General features: G+C 34.1%; 1 protein-coding gene across 1 annotated transcript in view; it reads right to left on the bottom strand.

The window, feature by feature from the left end:
* Positions 1-21,599, bottom strand: part of LOC138713583 (uncharacterized) — a 111,977-nt gene that overhangs the window by 12,629 nt on the left and 77,749 nt on the right. Inside the window, exons 10-12 of the mRNA XM_069845771.1 lie at positions 17,192-17,314; positions 10,181-10,241; positions 4,192-4,300 (exon numbers count right to left, since the gene is read on the bottom strand). Coding sequence (XP_069701872.1) covers positions 4,192-4,300; positions 10,181-10,241; positions 17,192-17,314 — 293 coding nt within the window. The remainder of the gene's footprint in view (positions 1-4,191; positions 4,301-10,180; positions 10,242-17,191; positions 17,315-21,599) is intronic.

Raw genomic sequence — 21,599 nt, 5'->3', positions numbered from 1 at the left:
AGTAAATTATTACTAATACTCCAGGAATTAAGTATCTCCAGCAATATGTTCGGATAGATATCAGAATTCCTCAGTCAAAGATTCATTGCCACTAAATTCAGTAACTCACTTTCTAGTTACAGACAAACATATCGAGGTCTACCCCAGGGCGCTGTCATCAGCACAACTTTATTCAATATTTATATAAATGACTTACCCTCCCTATTAGAGGAATCAAACATGAAAACAGCACTATTTGCAGATGATATAGTTTTGTGGACTTCCGGACCTCACAGACATAGAGACAAAATTCTGCTCTTAAAGCTTTAAATCAACTACATGAATGGAACACATCATTTGATGACACTCAATTTAAGCAAATGTAACTACCAAATATTTTCACTTGATAAAAAAGAAAGAGAATTCAATATCCTTCCTAGGACTTATGAATCCAAATATCTTGGAGTTATTTTCGACAGTAAGTTAACATGGAGCAACCATTTGAAATATATTTCTGAAAAAGCTCGTAAAAGATTCTCCCTTCTGAAAAGACTAGCAGGAAAGAAATGGGGATGCTCTAGAAATAATTTGAACATTATATACAAAATGTTTATCAGCCAGTGCTGACATACTGCGGAGAAATTTTAATTACTTCACCTTTCATAAACGAAATAGAACATGTTCAAAACCAAGCTCTGAGGCTCATTATTGATGGAATCAAAACAACTCCAATAGATTCTATGAGATTCCTCACTAATATTAACAGCATCAAAATGACAATAGAAGAAAAAGTACTGATTCAATATGAAAAACTTGTCAGATTACCAGGAAACAATTGGCATTCATACAATCCTCTCTGTAGATTAAAAACTCAAAAAAGTTTTCATATACATGGTTCAAGAATTAAAACAGAAAATCAACATCCCGAATTTAGAAGAAACTTACAAATTAAATCAAACCCTTTAACTCTATTAAATATAGACTATAATCTAAACTTAACAGAAGAAATACTGAAATCAGAAGTAAAACAATTGTCTTTAAAGACAATTAATATTAGGTACCCTCCACAAAACTGGTTTCATTTATACACCGATGGATCCATGATTTCACTGGTCAACAGTCATTTTGCGCCAGACATAAAACTAACAAATTCTTACTAATTTCGACCTCCTGAATTAAAAAATGACAAGCAAAATGTTCCATCAGTTCGGGTTTTCAGGATGCACAATATAATTAATTTTCTATGCATTTTATTAAAAAAATCATCGTTTTTCGTTTGCAACTATTTTGTTTTACAAATGTTACGGCCCATTATGTGAAAACAACAGTAATATAAGTAGGCCAACATGTTAGAAGCACTTGAAGAAACTGAAATTATTTTATTCCTTTTTTACGAGTCTATTTGAAGGGGGTGAAACAGGTTCGCGATATGAATTCGCTTGAGTTTACCTGACTTTATTTGAGATGTGTATTTTTTTCAGTGTGAGCTTTAATAACATTACTGTAGTTTATATTTAGCAATAGACCACCCTGTCAAAACCATTTCTGGAAGTGGAAATTGTTTTGTTGCCCTTTTCAGTTCCATTTGGAGGGGGAGAAATAGGTTCGCCATATGAAATAGCTTCAGTTTACCAGGAGATTTCCGTGGTGTTAGTATTCTGTGTAAGACGTGTATTTCTTTAAAGTATCCTTTAATGATAATATTCAAAGTACGAATGGTTTGAAGGTTGTAGCATTGCTTCTTGGAATGCAATTAGGGTACACAAAATGTTGCTGCTTTCTGCGCGAATGGGACAGTCGCACTCGAGATAAGCATTATAAAATAAAAGTATGGCGAACACGTTAATCACTAAAGCCAGGAAGAAAAATATTATACATCAACCCCTTGTACCGCAAAGTAAAGTAATTTTACCCCCTTTACACTTTAAGTTAGGGTTAATGAAGAATTTTGTTAAAAGGATGAATCATGAAACTGAAGCATTGAAACATATCCAGGAAAAATTCCTGCTATTAGTGACTCAAAAATAAAAGAGAGAGTTTTCGATGGACCACAAATTAGAGAAATGATGAAGGACAATCACTCCGAATCTTTATTGGAAGGAAAATAGAGAACCGCCTGGATTGCATTCAAGGAGGTTGTATTAAATTTTCTGGGTAACTGTAGAGATGAGAACTATGAAGAACTAGTGGAAAATTTACTGTTGGTGTATGAAACTATGGGTTGTAATATGGCCCTGAAAATTCACTTCCTTCACTCCCATCTTGACTTTTTTCCCCTAGAATTGTGATGATTCAGTGATGAACATGGTGAGCGCTTTCATCAAGAAATTTCAATCACTGAAAAAAAGATACCAAGGACAGTGGAGTACAAATATGCTAGCAGATTATTGTTGGACTTTAGCTCGTGATGTACCTGATGCCCTCTATAATAGAACATGCAGAAAAAGAAAGCTATAATCTTCTAAACAGTGAATATTTAACCTTATTGCCATTATATAAAGCAGTATATTGAATAGATATAAATTCGACAATTTCTCAAAAACCATAACTGTTTTTTATTGTCACATTCGTTTTCAGGAGGTTCAGATTATATAGAAAACATTTATCACATGCCCAGCGCAAAAAAAAAGTTAAAATTTGTTATGCAGTGTTTCCAGGGAACAAGGGGCCAGTGCAGGTGTTACATGCTGTCTCTTCTCAATTTATATATCTCTTGGATATGGAACAACAAGTTTTGATGGAGAAATCATTGCAATATGTGAAAGTCTCAGGAATCTTCCATGCCACATCAATAAATTTAAGAATCCAGTTATATTGTCAGACTCCAAAGCAGCTATTCTATCAACGGTCTCAAACAGCAGAAATAACTAAAATGCTCTCTCAATTAATAACACTTAATAAAAGAATTATATTCCAATGGATACCATCCCGTTGTGGAATCCTGGGAAACGAGAATGTGGATGCTTTAGCAGAGAAGGGCAGCACTGCTACTTACAGACCTGTTACTAAATCTACGTATTCCTCTGAAAGAAGACTTATTAAATCTACATACTTAGACTTCAACAAACGAAATTTGATAACACAATCTCAAGGGAAAAAATGGAACTCTCTGCATCATAATCCACAGGTGATTCCCTATTTACCACGAAAATCGTCTGTAGCTGCATTTAGATTGGCCATGCCTGTTTGGCCAAACACCTGCATAGAATTGAAATATATCAGTCCCCTAACTACCCATTGTGCAACTCAAATCAAGAAATGGATTCGGAACACCTCAAAATCTGTGCTTCAGTGACTGACCATGACAATATCTTTGAAAAATATTGGAGTGCAAGAGGTCAAATGACTTTATTGTCAAATGCCTGGCATTAGAAAACAACAACAACAGTTGAGGTGGATAAAGTAGGATATAGCGAAGAGTATAACTTGTAGTGTTAACAGGTGTAATGAAACTAAAGGCACCTATGAAATAATGAATAGTAATAAGTATAAGAGTAAGCAAAAATAGAATGATAAAGGGGAAAAATATTGTGAAGTGATACCGAAATTGTACAATTTAAAGTAGTAGATTATTGATACTGCAAAAATAAAGGGTGGTTCTAGCAATAGAAAAAGTAAGATAGAAATAATAATTAAAGAAGGATAGAATGAGGTACCGGTAGTCAGGATTGTAGATAGCAATTAGAAAGGACTAATATTAGGATTACTTCCTAAATAGTGAGGAAGCTAAAAAGAAAGTAGAATAAGTACAGAATAGTAGGAGAGAACAAGCAATAGGAGGGTATATAGGTAGTGATGATATAGTAATTATAAGGTGTGTACTGCAAGTATCATTGTAAGAAATGGTAGTGGTGGCACCGTATATGAATATGTGAGGTCCACCATTACATGTAAAAAAGTGCTAGACGAAAATATATCATATGTCATATATCGTCAAATGAAACAGTAGAAATCCATGTAAGAATCATAACAAAAACTAATTATTTCGCAGCAGAAACTAATTTTACAGAGAATGTCACAGAGAACAATTTAGGCTATCTTTCGTTTTAGTACTTATTTTTTTCCTACTTTTAGAATTCTCCAGACATCTCCTACTATAATCCAATTATCAATGTACTGACTACCTGTTCTAGCACTCAGCAAGAGCTTTAGTTATCACTACTAGCCTAAATTTCTATGTAGTTACAAAGGTAATAGAATGGGAGCACACACCTGAGTTTAAGCTAACACCTTCATGTGAAATGATGGCTAAAAGTCTGTAATCTGTTGTATTATTTATAACATTATGATCATTCACTCCGTCATGCAATCTAGATTGAACCTGCAAAGAAATGATGGAACAGAAAGTTAGTTTGGAGCACGACAATTTTTCACAGTGATCAAATTAAATGTTTAGAACACAATGGATAATGAACAGCATGACAAAATAACCTACACGATTCAAACGTTTCGTAAAGCAGTCAGAGTTACATTTAAGACTGTTACCAAAATTCTTGTTTGTAAGATTATTTTTATCACAAAATTAATTTACATAACGAAACATAAATACTATCGGTGTAATTAGTTCCACTGCTACGAGGTATATACCCTTTTGCAGTGTGAATAAATACATACACACATTGCATGGATATGAATACAACAGTAATCATATTAACATGGTGGTAATGATAGCAAGACAATAGGTTTATAAAATAACAATGCTCAATAATTATTACGATTATACTTGATTATACAGTGCATACATTTTACATTTTATCTTTCCTCGCTCACATGTGTGCTGTGCACTGTGCATTGCTACATTTGCTCCACATCAGCAAGCGTGAAAAGATAAAATGTATGCACTATATAACACACACACACACACATATGAATATGTTTCAGATCTACACCAAAATATCTGGGTGTAAGTGAATACATATTTTCTGTTCCGATTTACTGCACAAAAAGAAAGAGAGAGAGAGAGATACATTTGTTGTCACTTAAATAACTGTAATTAAAATATATGGTACAAGTACCTAATTAATGTAGGCCTACACTTGGCTCTAAAAGCTGTGGAAATAACAGGTCTCTAATCTTTCGTTAGAAAGTTAAGATTTTACAGCTTCAATGGAATTTAACCTCTAAAGTCATTAGCTTTCACTTGTGATTGATCTACTGTATCCATTAATTTCAACTCATTTCAATGTACTGGGTGATCCAGAAGTCCATTAAAAAATTTTAGTAGGTAGCAGAAGGGGCACAACGATTTTTTTAAGGCAACATTGAGCCTGGAGAAGATTTCCTTCGCAGTAAGGCAACATAATTATGTTATTTCGACATGACATTCCACATGCCGTAAAGCGGGGTGACTTTGAATGCCGAGGTGACTTTGAACAGTAATTTAGCGCCCTTCTAAATTAAATACTGTACCCTATTGCGAAAAAACTGAACTAATTTATTGACAACTTAAACAGTTTTTTCGCAATTGGCTACAGCATTTAATTTAGAAAGGAGCTAAATTACTGTTCAAAGTCACCTCAGCGTTCAAAGTCACTTTACGGTGCCTAGTTCGTGAGGTCTTGCACAAGATTTTTCTACACAGGTGAACTGGGCGTGGCAAGCTTGTTGTTTAGCTATCAAGATCACCAGATCTATCCACCTTGAAATTTTGGGGCCATTTGAGTGCCATTAGTATATGCCACACTGCTGAATGACAAGGAGCAACTGAAGAACAGGATTGTGGCCACGATGGACACATTCGTGCTATTCCTGGGAACTTTGCAAGAGTCTGACAATGCTGACAATGAGTGGTTCGCCATTCTGATCTCTGTTCAGTGATGGTCACTTCGAGCACCATCTACAATAGTGTGTTACTGGAGGAGGGGGACCGAAATTCAAAACATAAGGGTGTACAAAAGTTGCCTTGTAGTTTTTCTTATAAGCAGTAAAAAGAGTCTCTAATTGAAGTGTCGGCTGGAACAACGTTATAAGCAGGGCTGGGCAAAATACTGACATCCAAGTATTTCAAATACAAATACAAAATACTTTTAAAAAATTAACCAAATTACATTTGTATTTCAAATACAGTACTCAAAATACATTTGTATTTCAAATACTCGATACAATATATAGGCCTAAAGAAATAAGAATATTACTGAAAATCTAAAATATCATACTAACATTAAAAGTATTTTTATCTCGAAGTTTTATATAAACACTGTAACTGAACATTCTTCCTTTACCCAGTCAGCAATGAAATTATGCTACATGTGAATAATTACTGCTTCCTTTCAAAAAACCAGTTTCTCAAGACAAGGATCCCCTTGCTGTGAATGAATAAATCCTGCAAAACAGAACAGTCTTTCTACAGGCGCAGAGGAACACAAACTTGTATTATACTTTATAAAAGCTTGTTTCACTGTTGGGTAATTCTCTGGAGTGCACAGGGTTGTCCCTTTGCCATTGAAGAATTTTATGAGCTCATACTCCACAGTAGACAAGTTCTTTTCTTTTTGCTTTTCAAAGTCTGTTGTACTTGAGTTGAAAACATAAAAATTGTTTTCATCGTCTGAACTGACCAAAGGTGTAGCAGAGAACTGCTCAGCTGATTTCACGCCCATATTCTGTATTCTCTTCTTATCATTTGATGAGGCAGTGTCAGGGAGCCATCTCATCTTCAATGATGGGTGAAAGGAAGCTGCCAAAATAGCTCAATTTGCTTCTGGGGTCAGATCAAACATCACTTCAAATCTTGAGGAAAGCGAACTTATTAGGATTGGAGTTACTTGGAATAGATGGCGTAGATTGCTAGATAACAGAATATGTAATCTATTTTTGAGGGAAATTAATGTGGACAAAAGCTGGTCGTAATAGCACGTCTTCTCATTTTGCATTAAATCAAGGGCTATGGCAGTGGGTTTCAGAACTGCACAATATTCTTCAAGGACTGAAACTCAACATCTTTGAAGGTTGGCAATCCCAGTTTTTCACATATATTGTTTATATCATGTTTGGATTGCAGTATTTGAGAGATTGAGTCATAAAGAGAATTCCATCGAGTTGGGCAAGGAAACTTTAATGAATATTTGAAGACATCTGATCTAATTTCTGAGGATTTGGGTCCCCTAGACGCATTCCATAATGCTGAACATTTAGCGAGTGTTGGGTGATGGATTCTTGATGCTGTTGGAGATTTTTTTATGGCATTAAGGAAATCAGTTGTGGCATGAAAACTAAGTGTATGGCTAGCACATCTGAAATGGGTAGGCAAATAAGACAAAAGGTCATTCTTCAAATCCAGATCCAAAACTTGAAGGACAAGAAGAAGAAAAAAGTATTTTGAGTATTTGAAATACAAAATACATCAATTTTATGTATTTAAATACAAAATACAAAATATTTTCGAAAATCCTTACAATTTACAAATTACAAATGTATTTCAAATACATGTATTTAAAATACTGCCCAGCCCTGGTTATAAGTTACATTTAGTAAAATTTACAGGAGCTGCAAAAATGTGTACACGTACAACGTTGTTCTTATAGGGTAGCAAACTTTTGAGTGGACAAATTTCACGTACTGCATTGATGGACAATTGCAAGCCAAAGAGTATAGCATGGTAACATGACATACAACATTATTACACGGAAACACGCCAAATGAAAATTTTGTAACTTACAACGTTGTTCCAGCCAATGCTTCAATTATATTTTTTACAGAGCCGCAGAAGGCCTAAAGATTAGCGTATGTATGAAGCATTGGTAGGAAACAATAACAGATCCAATACTTGATCTGCAAACAATGATATTTTCATAATTCTTCAGTGTATGGTCAATGGGCCTTAAGTCACCTTCTTTTTTTTTAATAAGCTATTAAAAAAACTTCGTTTTCAATTGTTATTACAGACTTCTGTCTGGATGTAATACAAGCCATAATACAGTAAAATGATCAGTTTGACTAAGTCTTATTTTCTATTATTTTGCCGGTATTAACGGTTATGTCAACATAAGCCCTTAGTATCACTACTATAACCGGAGAAATTTTATGTTTACCACTTAAGATTTTTATATCCCTGTACTGAAACTAAGAGGCGCCAAAACTGTATTAATGAAGAAGCTTGTAAGATTTATATTTCCACTATTGTTACATTCTAGAATATGAAAGAATAGGTTTAACAGCTTATTGAAAGGGTTGCAAGATGTTTTCTTGTAGAAAGAAAATAGTTCCTCTAGTACAAAACAAACTCACATTGAAAAGGTAAGTAAATGTTTTTAATAGCAGTATTTTTTGCAGATATTTATATTTTTAATATATAATAGCCATACTAACTCGCTCTTAGATTAGAGATTAGAATCAAATTAAAATCATGATTTTAGTGATTGATATTTATTTACTACATATAATTAGGTTATTTTTTGTCTGCTACAATTATTGTTGTCGCCGCCAGTCAAATTAGGGAAAATTGCCAGATAATATAATATTATAGGAAAACGGTAATTCTGCAGGCTGCCCACTGCACGATTTTCGAACTTTTTTTTTTTTTCACAAACGACGATTTTATGCTCCATCTTCGAAAGGTAATAGAAACAAATTTCGGAAACTCATAATTTCAATTGTTACCTAACATAACCTACTACAACCTAAACTAACCCTAACTAACCCAAGCAAAACTAAGCTAATCTAACCTAAGCTAACCTGGTAATTATAAGTATGTATATTATATTAAGGCTGTCTGTTTGCTTATCAAAGTAGAATATAGTGTTAATAATTATAGTACATTTTATTAAGTGATTAATGTGGCATTATGCTAAGCGTGACATTACTTTCTGTCGGAAGAATTGTATAACATCTCACTATGTAAGAAGCTTGTAGTCACGTCTTTGTATATTATTTTTGAACAATTTATATTTTAAGTAACTGATTAACTAGCGGACTTACTCGTGTTAATTATGTAAGTTTGTGCGGCTTACAGCTGTTTCGATGCTTCATCGCACCATCTGAATATAAGTAATTGATTAACTAGCGGACTTACTCGTGTTAATTATGTAAGCCGCACAAACTTACATAATTAACACGAGTAAGTCCACTAGTTAATCAATTACTTATATTCAAGTGTTAAAAGCAGTGTACGCAAGATTCAAAATGGATTATATTTTAACTTCAATTATATTGTACATTTTACATGACACTTATTAATTCTCAAACAAATTATGCATTTGCTTGGTCAATATTGTGTGTAGGCCTATTCATAAATTTGAAGACAGCATAATGCTAATAACCATGTCTCTGTACCATTGAACAATTTACTTCTTGATTTTATTTATATTGTACATTCCTGCATATTACTTTTGTTTCCATGTATTTAGCATGTTCCTTTGTACGCAACTATCGACCTGAAGATGGCATCTTAATGCCGAAAACGTTAATCACTTAATAAAATGTACTACCAGTATAGTAATTAACACTATATTATACTTTGATAAGCAAACAGATGGCTCAAATATAATATATACTTATAATTATTCCTGCTTGTCGGCCACTATTACTATCATTATGAAAATTGAAAAAATAACCTGGTAATATTATGTTAGCTTAGGTTAATTTAGTTTAGGTTAGGTCAGATTAGGTTAGCTTAGTTTCGCTTGAGTTAGTTACGGTTACAGTCGAAATTCTGTGTTCCTGAAATTTTTATCTATTACCTTTTGAAAACGGGACATAAAATCGTCTTTGTGGGGGGGGGGGGAGTTTGAAAATCGAGAAGTGGTCGTCCTCCAGAATTACTGAGGAAAACAGCTGATAAAAGATCAGAAAATAACCCAAGATTCTTACTGTCGGATCTTATGGACTACAATAAGGACAGCAATTGGAACAAAACATATACCCCAAGATCAAAAAGTGAAAGCAGCATGGAGGAATTAATATATAAGACAAGAAAAAAAAAACAGCTATTACTAATACTAAAGTCTCCCGTAATGGTTCAGATCTGCAACAAGAGTACATTTTGAAAAATATTCCTCCCAAACTGTAGTGGACACATCTCCTTCGAAAAATAAAGTTGGATTTTCTTTTACAAGCGCACATTCTCACTATGCATGTTTTTTCATTCCAGATTCCATCGTTTTCAAATTAAATTTGATTTTTCATTATTAAACCCCATCATGACTAAACATCACGAGTTGCCACGGAACTACAAACTTCTTTATCTTTAACTACTTTTCCTTACCTTGGAAATTTCATCATTGGTTAGTGAAGCATCACCATCGCTGTCTTCTGATTGAAATAATCTGATGAAAAAAAAAATAATAATAATTTGCGTTAAAACTTGAATATAGAATGTGTTAAAGAACTTGGTTAACTAATTTTTACTAGTCATGGCTCACTTAAAACTTATAAAGAGCAATAGTGCGTGTGTATGTGTTTTTTACGAGAGTTCAACCAATTACTTCAAGATCCAATGTCTTTTTCTTTTTTTTTTTTTTTTCATTGTTGGCTGCACTCTTTTAACACTTGATTAATCACTGATTAACGTTAAAACTTCTGTACTGTTTTGACGTGGTGTCGTGTTCATGATTGTGTCGAAAAGAGTACTGAATTTCAAAACACACACCTTTATCACACCCCACCACAACAGGAAACCAGAAAATAGCGCTGAACCTCACTAGGCTTCAGACAATGACGAACACCATGTCGAAACTATTCAGCCAGATAATTTTTATAATATTAACACAGTAAAAAAGTTAACGTTAATCAGTGAATGTCTTTGCTTGAATTTTGTGACTGGATATGAGAAAATTTCATTCATGAATAGTTATATTGAATTATTCTGTACTTTTTACTTTTAAACAGCGATTTATTTCATTCCTATTTCTTGTGTGCATCTCTTCAGAAGAAAATTATTTTTAATTTCGTTACAATAAACACCTTCAGTATGATTAGTGAAATATCCTACTAGTCAACAATATATGCAATGGAGGGGAAAGAAACTGGCCACCCTTCGCTATTACCTCTTGGCTTAGCTGCCTCATGAGTGTTTGGTCACATTTAACCTAAGTATCGTGAGGTAAACAGTGACTATAAGTCCAAGAGAGATACGAAAGGTGTGCCTTATCTTAAATACTTTAGTGTGTCTTGTGTATGTGCAGGTACAGTCGGTTGATACAATAAATTGTATGCAAGTGTAAACACTGCTTTCAGTAGGTCTAAAAATGTTTGACACAAAATATCATATAGCCTATAAAACGGGATATTATTGTAAGAAAAAAGCTTCAAGAAAATGATGTAACAAATACGAAACTTAAAATTAACAGGAAACTCTGTAACAACGAAATTATATATTATACTCAGTGGTCATGTTGAAAGGCACTGCTATACTATACAACCACATAATCTCAGTGTTTCGAATTAAACATTTTTCCTTCTCTTTATTAGGCAATGCTAGTATCTAGAAAAACTTCATCCAACCTCCAAGAAGTTACAAACTGAAAATATGAAATACCAGAGATATCTGCAGCATCATACTATAATTAGGTGGCAATGTTCCTACGGTAACATGATCTATGAATCTTCCAATTACATCTGTCGTTTCATCTGGCAAGAACCATATTTTCCTATCTGCCATAACGTCTCTTATGTGAGTTAAAACATTTTCATAGCAGGCGTAAAATGATGTTCACGCACTATTATTGCACAAGGAAGTTTTTTTAGTGTACTTTTCTATAAAAAAAAATCTTAAAATGATGGTTTTCGACTTCAAACAAGATATTAGCCAAGAACATCAAGTTACACTAATCATAATAGAACAGTGACTGAGCAGGAGCAACGAAATTTGATGTGGATGAAAGTAAGTTTTGAGTTTTCTTGAGAAATACTTCTACATTTTTATTGTTTGAGTTGGTGTTTCTGTACAAAACATCGTTTGTCTGCTCTGATTACAGAATAGCATAACTGATATTTAACCCATTCAAATCGAAGTATTCACTCCAAATTTTATTCTTCTATCAGCAGATAATCTCCAAACACTTAGGATTCCTTTCTTTCTTCATAGTCACTACCTTATTCTGTGAAATGCAATAGTGAATTAAATGTGAAGTGGGTGGGTGGAGAGTTGTTTATGAAGTAATAGTACCAGTATGATTAAATTTGTCATAGAGGAGCTTCAATCAGCCTAAGAATCGGTTAGCATTAGCATAAACGAAACTCACTAAGAATGCAATCAGCTGTCAAGATCTCTCTTACTTCACCACATTAATAAAAAACTGCAGTATGCTATGCGCTATACTCTGTTTCCAGTGGGTCTGTATTGTATTATATCTATTTACATTCCATAGTATCCGTATATCGCTTCACAGCTAGAATATGAAACATGTCAAAAAAATCTTAATAGTAGGCCTACGTAGGTGAATTTACGACATTCAACAACGCTCATGAATATTAATATCAATACTAACTCCTTGTGTTGTACTAATATATTGTAAAACCCTTCTGTATATATTTCAACTAGTCTATGACTATAATAATTATAGTCTTAATTATTAAGACCTTGTAAGTTTAGTACTTACTTACTTACTGGCTTTTAAGAAACCCAGAGGTTCATTGCCGCCCCCACATAAGCCCGCCATTGGTCCCTATCCTGAGCAAGATTAATCCAGTCTCTACCATCATATCCCACCTCCCTCAAATCCATATAGTTCTGAAAAAAGCAATGACTTTTAGTTTGTGTTGCATTTGTTATCCCTACTTTGCTGTATAGTTCTGAAAAAAGCAATGACTTTTAGTTTGTGTTGCTTTATTATCCCTACTTTGCTGCATAGTTCTGAAAAAAGCAAAGACTTTCAGTTTGTGTTGCTTTGTTATCCCTACTTTGCTGTATAGTTCTGAAAAAAGCAAAGACTTTTAGTTTGTGCTGCTTTGTTATCCCTACTTTGCTGAATAGTTCTGAAAAAATCAACGCTGGGAGAATGACTTTTAGTTTGTGTTGGATTTGTTATCCCTACTTTACTGCATAGTTCTGAAAAAAGCAATGATTTTTAGTTTGTGTTGCATTTGTTATCCCTACTTTGCTGCATACTGTAGCTCTGAAAAAAAACAACTCTGGAACAAATGACTTTTAGTTTTGTTGAATTTGTTAATCTTATTTTGTTGCATAATTCAGGAAGAAAGCAATATCTGAAAAAGCGTCAAAGGACGTTTTATCTTATTTGTACCTCTACATTACACCAACAAAGTATTTACATGTACTCATGCTGTTTAGCCTGTCAAGGTATTACATTATGTATTGCATCTTAACTCAGAAATTAAGGATTTTCAGAAAAAGTTCTATAGAATAGACCATTTTAATCTTATTTTTACCTCTACATTACACCCAGAAAGTATTTACAAGTACTTACGAAACACCTATATACTTCTGAACAAAGAATTTTTACGATGTTTTATGAATCGTGCATTGGGAGAAATATCCCAAAGACAATTTTTGACCAAGCATCCGAATTACACAACAGTACGTATATATATGAGGGGTTGAGAAGCCAAGGGATACAAGTGACATTTCTAAGAACATGAGTTAAGTGCATCCCAGACATGCTAAAGCATCTCAAATTTTAGTGGCAAAGAGCTATATCTTTAACCACATCACACACTAGAATTGAAATAAAAAATTTCACTGAATTTACGAAGGCTTAAGTAACTTACTTTCAACCACATTTTCTCAGATATACCCCTTGATTTCTGACCCCTTCATATCTACAATTTACAAATTCGTGGCAAAATTTCATGCAACGGCATCATTGATGAATTATAAGAAAACTAGAAAGTGGCATGCTCTCACTGAAGGAAAACTGATGAGAGAGATGTCCCATAACAAGTTAGTCTAAAAAAGCTAATAAGCTTACTAGTGAAACAATAAGGAATGTCGAAGTCAACTACATACAGAACTGTTAAAATTGAAGCAGCATAAGAGAACATGGCCCAACAACTGTCGTTACAAGTTGTATCTAACAGTTGAATTACTGAAAATGAAATTGTTACACCAGAACTAGTGCTTATGCTAACGAAGCCTCATTTCATTTTAGCAGCTACGTTAACAACTAAACAATTACTACTGGAGTTAAAAAAATCTACATGTCATAATAAGCTTCTATTATAATGATGTGAAATGCGAGGCTTGGCTTGGAATAATCAGTGGACTTCAAATAATTAGTGTTTCATGAGGAGAAACTTCTGAAAGTCATGTAAATGACATACTGACTTCATTCTTTAGTGAACCAATAAGACATGGGTGGGACTCCTATTTATGCAGAAAAACGCAACTAAGCACATTTAAAACATTTCAGTGAATGACAATAGAAAAATATTCGATGATTCTATAACTAATCGAGAATTCTGGTCTCCCCCAATTCACAGATTAGGTCTTTGAATTTCTATATATGGAGAGACCGAAAGATAATGTATGTTAAAAATCATTACAAGAACAATTTTAAGAGATGGAGGGCATACATCTAAGCTGATTACCTCTCCAAGTTTCCATTATAAGTTAAAAAATAATTTAGAATAATATGATCTTTATGTCTAAAAGACAGCCCAACAGTTTTATTGAGCATATCTCTTTACAGCACTAAGCTTAAAGCCACTGCACAATCCAGAGTAAGACTCCTCGTAACAAGGACAATCCATAGTAGAGGTGGGGTGTGACAGCATTTTGTCTCACAGCTCCGAACTGTGACAGCTCCAGTAAAATCGCTGTGGTAGATAATAGGGATTTTGTCATAGTATGATTTTTGTGTTCGGATGGTTCTTGGCAATTGAAAATGTTGTAACGTCCTGGCATTCACAGAATCATTCATTAAAGATAATAGCAAGCAATACATGCTACTCTCCAATGGTAATGTCATCATCAGTTGTAATGTAGAAGTTTCTTGTTGCTTTAAGTCCAAGCTTCCAGCTTGTCTGGGTTCTTCAAGTCTTCAATTCGTGGTCTTTTACAATATTGAGGAATATAACTGTTCTTTGCAAGGGAAATGTATGTCAGAACAAAACCGGATTGAATCTGAACATTACAATCAAAAGGCATAGTACAGCCCGTAATGTACTGAACACAAATCTTCATTTTGAGATTCAAAACATTATTTCTAACTGGTGACCAGTGATGTTTTCGGTCTTTTCTTTCACACATTCCATAACATTCGGTTATTTGAGATGTTATAGAAATCAGTAATATTGTTAAATTGTTCAATTCTTCTAAATTAATGGTCTTTAGCAATCTGGACTACATAAATTAGCAATATATTTAATCATAACATTTCAGTGTTTCCCATCTCGAGTCAACAGTTGTTTATGTTGAACTCTCTTCTGCGAATTGAATTGATATACCACTACCATGTCTTGAATGAACAATAGTGATTAGTGCCCTTGTTGATCTCTAGAGTGGGATGATAACTAATTAGATCTCAAGTTAATCTTCTGAATTGCAGTGGAACTAACATGTACGTACATCAGGCATTAGACCTATGAATTACGTATCAGTCTGTGACCTTGAAACTATAGCCACAGTCGGAACCAGTGACAAACCTATCACAGATCTGAAAATAACATCCCATCATTAAACTATAGTAAGGAACAAATATTCCGCAGCCACTTTGCCATCATTAATTTGATACGATGTGTGTCCCTTTACTGAGAGTTACTTGATTAGATACTACAAATCAGGCTCTATGCTTCAGATTACAATTAACAAAAATACTATGGAGGCTTATAATAAGAGCATAAATTTATAAACTAATCAAAGCGCAAAATAATTTTGAAGAAAGTATTGATCTGTTGTACAAAGCAAGGTAATATCTATTTTGGGATCACAAAAAAGAAAATAATTGCATCATGCATCACACAAGCTAACCACTGTGGCAATACTTTTCTTCATCAACTCATGCAGCAAGTACCAGAAAATTAAACTTATTGAAACTGGTTCATTTTTATAACCACAAATACGTACAAACAAATTTCACATGAATTACTGCTTTGCCAATATTCCTGTAAAGAATTCAAGGTACTTAAGCGAATTCATAATCGCCAACAACTTCATAAAACATTATCCAGGTTGAAAATCAGTCAAACAGACAATGGATGATCCATACAAATATAGAGTACTGGTATATGCATATTCTCCCGAGTCCTGAGACATTTGTTGTTCTATTATTAAAGTTCAATTAATTCTACACTTCAAAAAAAAGTCACTGACATAGAAAAAAATTCTGCAGGTTACAGTTAGGGAACAAATACAGGTACTATATTATTATACTACGGGTCTCTGCAAATACATCTTATATCATAAATATGTATGAAGTATGTTATAGTATATTATACTCTCAGGATTGAGGAGGGTATCACATTTCGCCCAGGACCTATTACATCTTCATAACCACTCTACCCCATTATCTCCTGGTCTAGTTGCCTCATAAGTGATGCCATGTTGGTATCATTTGTGAGGTTCAGATCTGTTGACTAAACAACAAGCATCATTCATGGACAAATTGACCCTCAGATACTGAATATGAACAAAATTAATTCAATAATTTAGATAAAGTCTCTGTACATATAATATGCACAAAAACATTTTTTCGGTATCGATACCAGGAATGCTGAAAACATGCACTCTTGTGAAAATCTTGAAATCGATTTTTGTGGCATTGTAATACCTTCTTTTCATATCAATTTATATAATGAAAAAGCCACCTTACATTGAGTCTGACAAGCTATGAGTAGTCTTGTTGGTCTCCAAATTATGGATGCAGGCAAATCACGCCTATGAGCCCACCCCTTTTTTTTAGACACGAGGAAGTCGTTTAAGTATATTATAAACAATATACTAAGAACTAATAGAGTTGTCTAACTCCACTTCCGGTTAAAATTGATTTATAAACCTATGGTTGTGTCTATAGTCTATTCAGATATCTTAGTATTCTCTGGAATCAACAATATTAGTATTTCATTTTGCCCCTTCAAGCCTAGTTTTCAGTTTGCTTCATTTCAGAAGAGATATTGCAAAGTAGATTGCAAATATAACCTAACTAGTAAAGTATTAAATAGAAATATTCATAAAAATCAAATGGCTTTACAGTGAATTATGAATTTTGTGCTGCATGTAGTAACAAGGTAGTACAGTACCGGTACATTACATTATTATCACACAACGTTACATAGCTAATGTAAACATGCTTCATGCAAGCTGATACCCAAAACTTACTTTTTTAAGTTTGTTGCATCTATACTTGTCACTTTAAGAGTTGGAGGTATCTTCATGCTGTCGCATTTTTTCTTAATAACACCATTTTCCATTATAAACCTGCTCAACTCTAAGATGAAAAATCTGAAAGAGAAAGAAACTTCATGAAAACTCGTAAAAGTATAAATTATAACAATCAGATTCTACTTTGTTTAGACCAGTGCTTTGATAACCGCCATCAATTCATTCCACAAAACTTTAACAGTTATCAAAAAGATGATAATGGAATCATAAATCAATGTTATGGAAGCAATTTGTTCCAAAAATGAAACTAACACAAAAACATCTTTGATTTATAACAAAGCCCATTTTTGTTACCATCAATGCATCGTTTTAATTTAATAAATTTAATTATCAAACTTCTTATATGGGTTTTAACAAGAAAGCTTAATAAATATTGCAAAATTCAACGAACATGAAATAGCACATTTCGAAGAGACACTTTGACATTGAAAATAATTCTATTGTTAAATCAAGGGCATTAGATACCTACCTACCTACAATGAGATTAAAAACGACACTTTCGACAGGTACAAACACCTTCACCTTCACGACAAGGACAGTGGACCTAAGAAATGAAATTTTCTCGCCTGTCACTAGATACCGGTACTTTAAATTGTACGAATGTTGAGGTAGCGTTATTCGTCCACGATGCAACTTAAATTGCTTACAATCTCTGGTTGCACAAGAAAAGTTGATTTGCTCAATGTGGGGTTACACAACCGTGTATCTTAAAATGACATATGCCACTCACACACGCGTGCAAATTTTAAGTTGCATGCAATTTCAAAAGTACAAGATGTGAAAAAGACTAGGCCTACTTTAAATCTTAAATTTTTCTCGATTTTTTTAATATAAAGACTTTGTTTGAACAAATCAAATAAAATGTAAACAAAACTAAAACGAATTACTATAGTTTCTGTTATGACATCATAGTGTTTATCTTCTACTTGTTAAAGAATTAGTATTTAAGGTGCATTTCAATTTGAGTTATACCAAATCAAAATATTTTTTCTAGAACTGTCACTGTCCCACAGTCTTTTATATAGTGTTGGTACAATAAACATAAATTGAAAACTGGTTTCAAACAAGCCAGTAACAATTGTAAAGAGTCAATGATTTAATTCTCTGTAATACTGAGCATTGGCAAGCAACCAACCTATTTAGTAAATAGCAAATGAAAGTAAAAAAAGACGTAACATCACTAAAAACACAATACTAGGCCTAAATTGGCATTTACTTATGAGATGCGTTTGAAAAGTTCGTGGCCTGACACATACTGGAGATGATATTGAAAATGTGTCAACAATTTCTCCATTGTTAGCGGCCATTTTACATTAGTTGAAGCACGAAACATCATAATTTTCTGTCACTACATTTATGTAGTTTCATTTTTAAGTTAGTGCGCCGAACAGATTGGCAAAAATGGAAAATATCCAGCTTCATGCTGTCATTAAATATTTCGTAAAAAAGAAAACGAATCCAACAGAACGTGAAATTTTTCAGTTTTACTTGGGAAAGGTAAATGTGGTTGCTTTCCACACACCATTCCATGGCGTTGTTAACAGAAGAGGAGATGGTACTAAAGGATATGCTACTGAAGCTATATGCCAGCTGTGAGCAGTAGGCCTATGGAATGAAGATAAATGCCAACAAGATGAAGACCATGGTCATGGGAAGAAAAGTGAAGAAGGTAAACTTGCGAATTCTAAATGAGGCAGTAGAGCAAGTTGACAGCTTCAAATACTTGGGGTGTACTATAAGAGAGATTACTTGAAGGAAAAACTCAATGAGGTAGAAACAAGTAGTAAGAATAAAAACATTAGAGATTTATAAGAGAGCATAAAGGAACTTCAGAATGCATATCAGGCAAGGGTAAATGTGGTCAAAGATGAGAATGGTGACTTGCTTGCAGATTCTCATTCAATCCTGAACAGATGGAAAAACTATTTTGGGCAACTACTAAATATACATAGGCCAAATACAAATGATCGAGACGAAATTCAAATATAAACTGCTGAGCCATTTATACTCGAACCCACACTTTCTGAAGTCGAAATTGCGATAACAAAGCTGAAAAAGTACAAGTCTCCAGGTATCTATCAAATTCCAGCAAAATTAATACAAGAGGGTGGAAGCGCATTATCTAGCGAAATTTATAAACTTGTACTTGCTATTTGGGAAAAGGAAATTGTACCAGAACAATGGAAGGAGTCCATAACTGTACTTATTTTTAAGAAGGGGGACAAGACTAACTGCGGTAACTTTCGAGGAATATCACTTTTGTTGACACCGTACAAAATTTTGTCCAATATTATTTTGAGAAGATTAACTCCGTACATAGATGAAATTACTGGGAATCATTAGTGTGGTTTTAGGCGTAATAGATTGACTTGATCAGATTTTTTGTATTCGACAGATATTGAAGAAAAAATGGGAGTATAAGGATACAGTACATAGGTTATTCATAGATTTTAAAAAGGCATATAACTCCGTTAAGAGATAAGTTTTATATAATATTCTTATTGAATTTGGTATTCCCAAAAAACTAGTTCGATTAATTGAAATGTGTCTCAGTGAAACGTACAGCAAAGTCAGTTTTGGTCAGTTTCTATCAGATGCTTTTACAATTCACTGCGGGCTAAAGCAAGGAGAAGCACTGTCACCTTTACCTTTCAACTTTGCTGTAGAATATGCCATTAGGAAAGTCCAAGATAACACAGAGGGTTTGGAATTGAATGGGTTACATCAGCTCTTTGTTTATGTGGGTGACATGACTATGTTTGGAGAAAATCCACAAACTATTAAGGAAAACACGAAAATTTTACTTGAAGCTAGTAAAGAGATAGGTTTGGAAGTAAATCCCGAAAGTATATGATTATGTCTCGCCACCAGAATATTGTACGAAATGGAAATATAAATTCAAATATCTTTGAGCAACAGTAACAAATATAAATGCTACTCGGGAGGAAATTAAATGCAGATGTATATATATATGGGAAATGCGTGTTATTATTCAGTTGAGAAGCTTTTATCATCCAGTGTACTCTCGAAAAAGCTGAAAGTTAGAATTTATAAAACAATTATATTACCGGTTCTTTTGTATGGTTGTGAAACTTGGACTCTCACTTTGAAAGAGGAACAGAGGTTAAGGGTGTTTGAGAATAAGGTTCTTAGGAAAATATTTGGGGCTAAGATGATGAAGTTACAGGAGAATGGAGAAAGTTACACAACACAGAACTGCAAGCATTTTATTCTTCACTTGACTTAATTAGGAACATTAAATCCAGACGTTTGTGATGGGCAGGGCATATAGCACATATGGGTGAATCCAGAAATGCATACAGAGTGTTAGTTGGGAGACCGGAAGGAATAAGACCTTTGGGGAGGCCGTAACATAGATGGGAGGATAATATTAATATGGATTTGAGGGAGACAGGTTATGATGGTAGAGACTGGATTAATCTTGCACAGGACAGGGACCGATGGTGGGCTTTTGTGAGGGCAGCAATGAACATCTGGGTTCCTTAAAAGCCATAAGTACTATAAGCAGTAACATGGGTTGCTGTCAAGAAGTCAAAAGGAGAATAGCGTTCGCAAAGGAAGCTTTTAATAGAAAAAGGAACATCTTCTGCAGATCTCTAGAGAAAGAACTAAGGAAAGACTAGTGAAGTGTTTTGTATGGGGCAGAAACATGGACATTACGACATAGTGAAGACAAGCGACTAGAAGCATTCGAAATGTGGATAAGGAGAAGAATGGAGAGTGTGAAGGGGACAGACAGACAGAATAAGAAATGAAGCTGTGTTGGAAAGAGTGGATGAAGAAAGAATGAAATGAAAGTGATCGGAAATAGAAAAAGGAATAGGTTGGGTCACTAGTTGAGAAGAAACTGCCTTCTGAAGGATGCACTGGAAAGAATGGTGAATGGGAGAACAGTTCGAGGCATAAGAAGATATCAGATAATGAACGACATTAAAATATATGGATCATATGAGGAGACATAGAGGAAGGCAGAAAATAGAAAAGACTGGAGAATGCTGGGTTTGCAGTGAAAGACCTGCCCTTGGGCAGAACACTATGAATGAATGAATGGCTAATACTGGGGGAATCCACTCCATCGTTTTCGACTGTGAAAAAATAGGCAGCACTATTTAAACATACGTACTGTAGTCGAGAGAGTGTGAAGACATCGTAGAAAAAATCCATGTTGAATGACTGTCGACTGAAAGTGCGGGAAATTAGCGAGGTTATCTGTATCTCAACTAAATGGGTGCGCCACATCTTAGTAAATGTCTTGGGCATGTCCAAGGTTTCTGCAAAATGAGTTCCGCGTTTTTTTAACACCGAAACAAAAGCATGTCCAATG

The sequence above is a fragment of the Periplaneta americana genome, chromosome 14, assembly GCF_040183065.1.
Source record: "Periplaneta americana isolate PAMFEO1 chromosome 14, P.americana_PAMFEO1_priV1, whole genome shotgun sequence".
In the NCBI taxonomy this organism is placed as follows: domain Eukaryota; kingdom Metazoa; phylum Arthropoda; class Insecta; order Blattodea; family Blattidae; genus Periplaneta; species Periplaneta americana.
The sequence above is the reverse complement of the archived record's forward strand: the minus strand, read 5'-3'. Positions and strand labels throughout refer to the sequence as shown.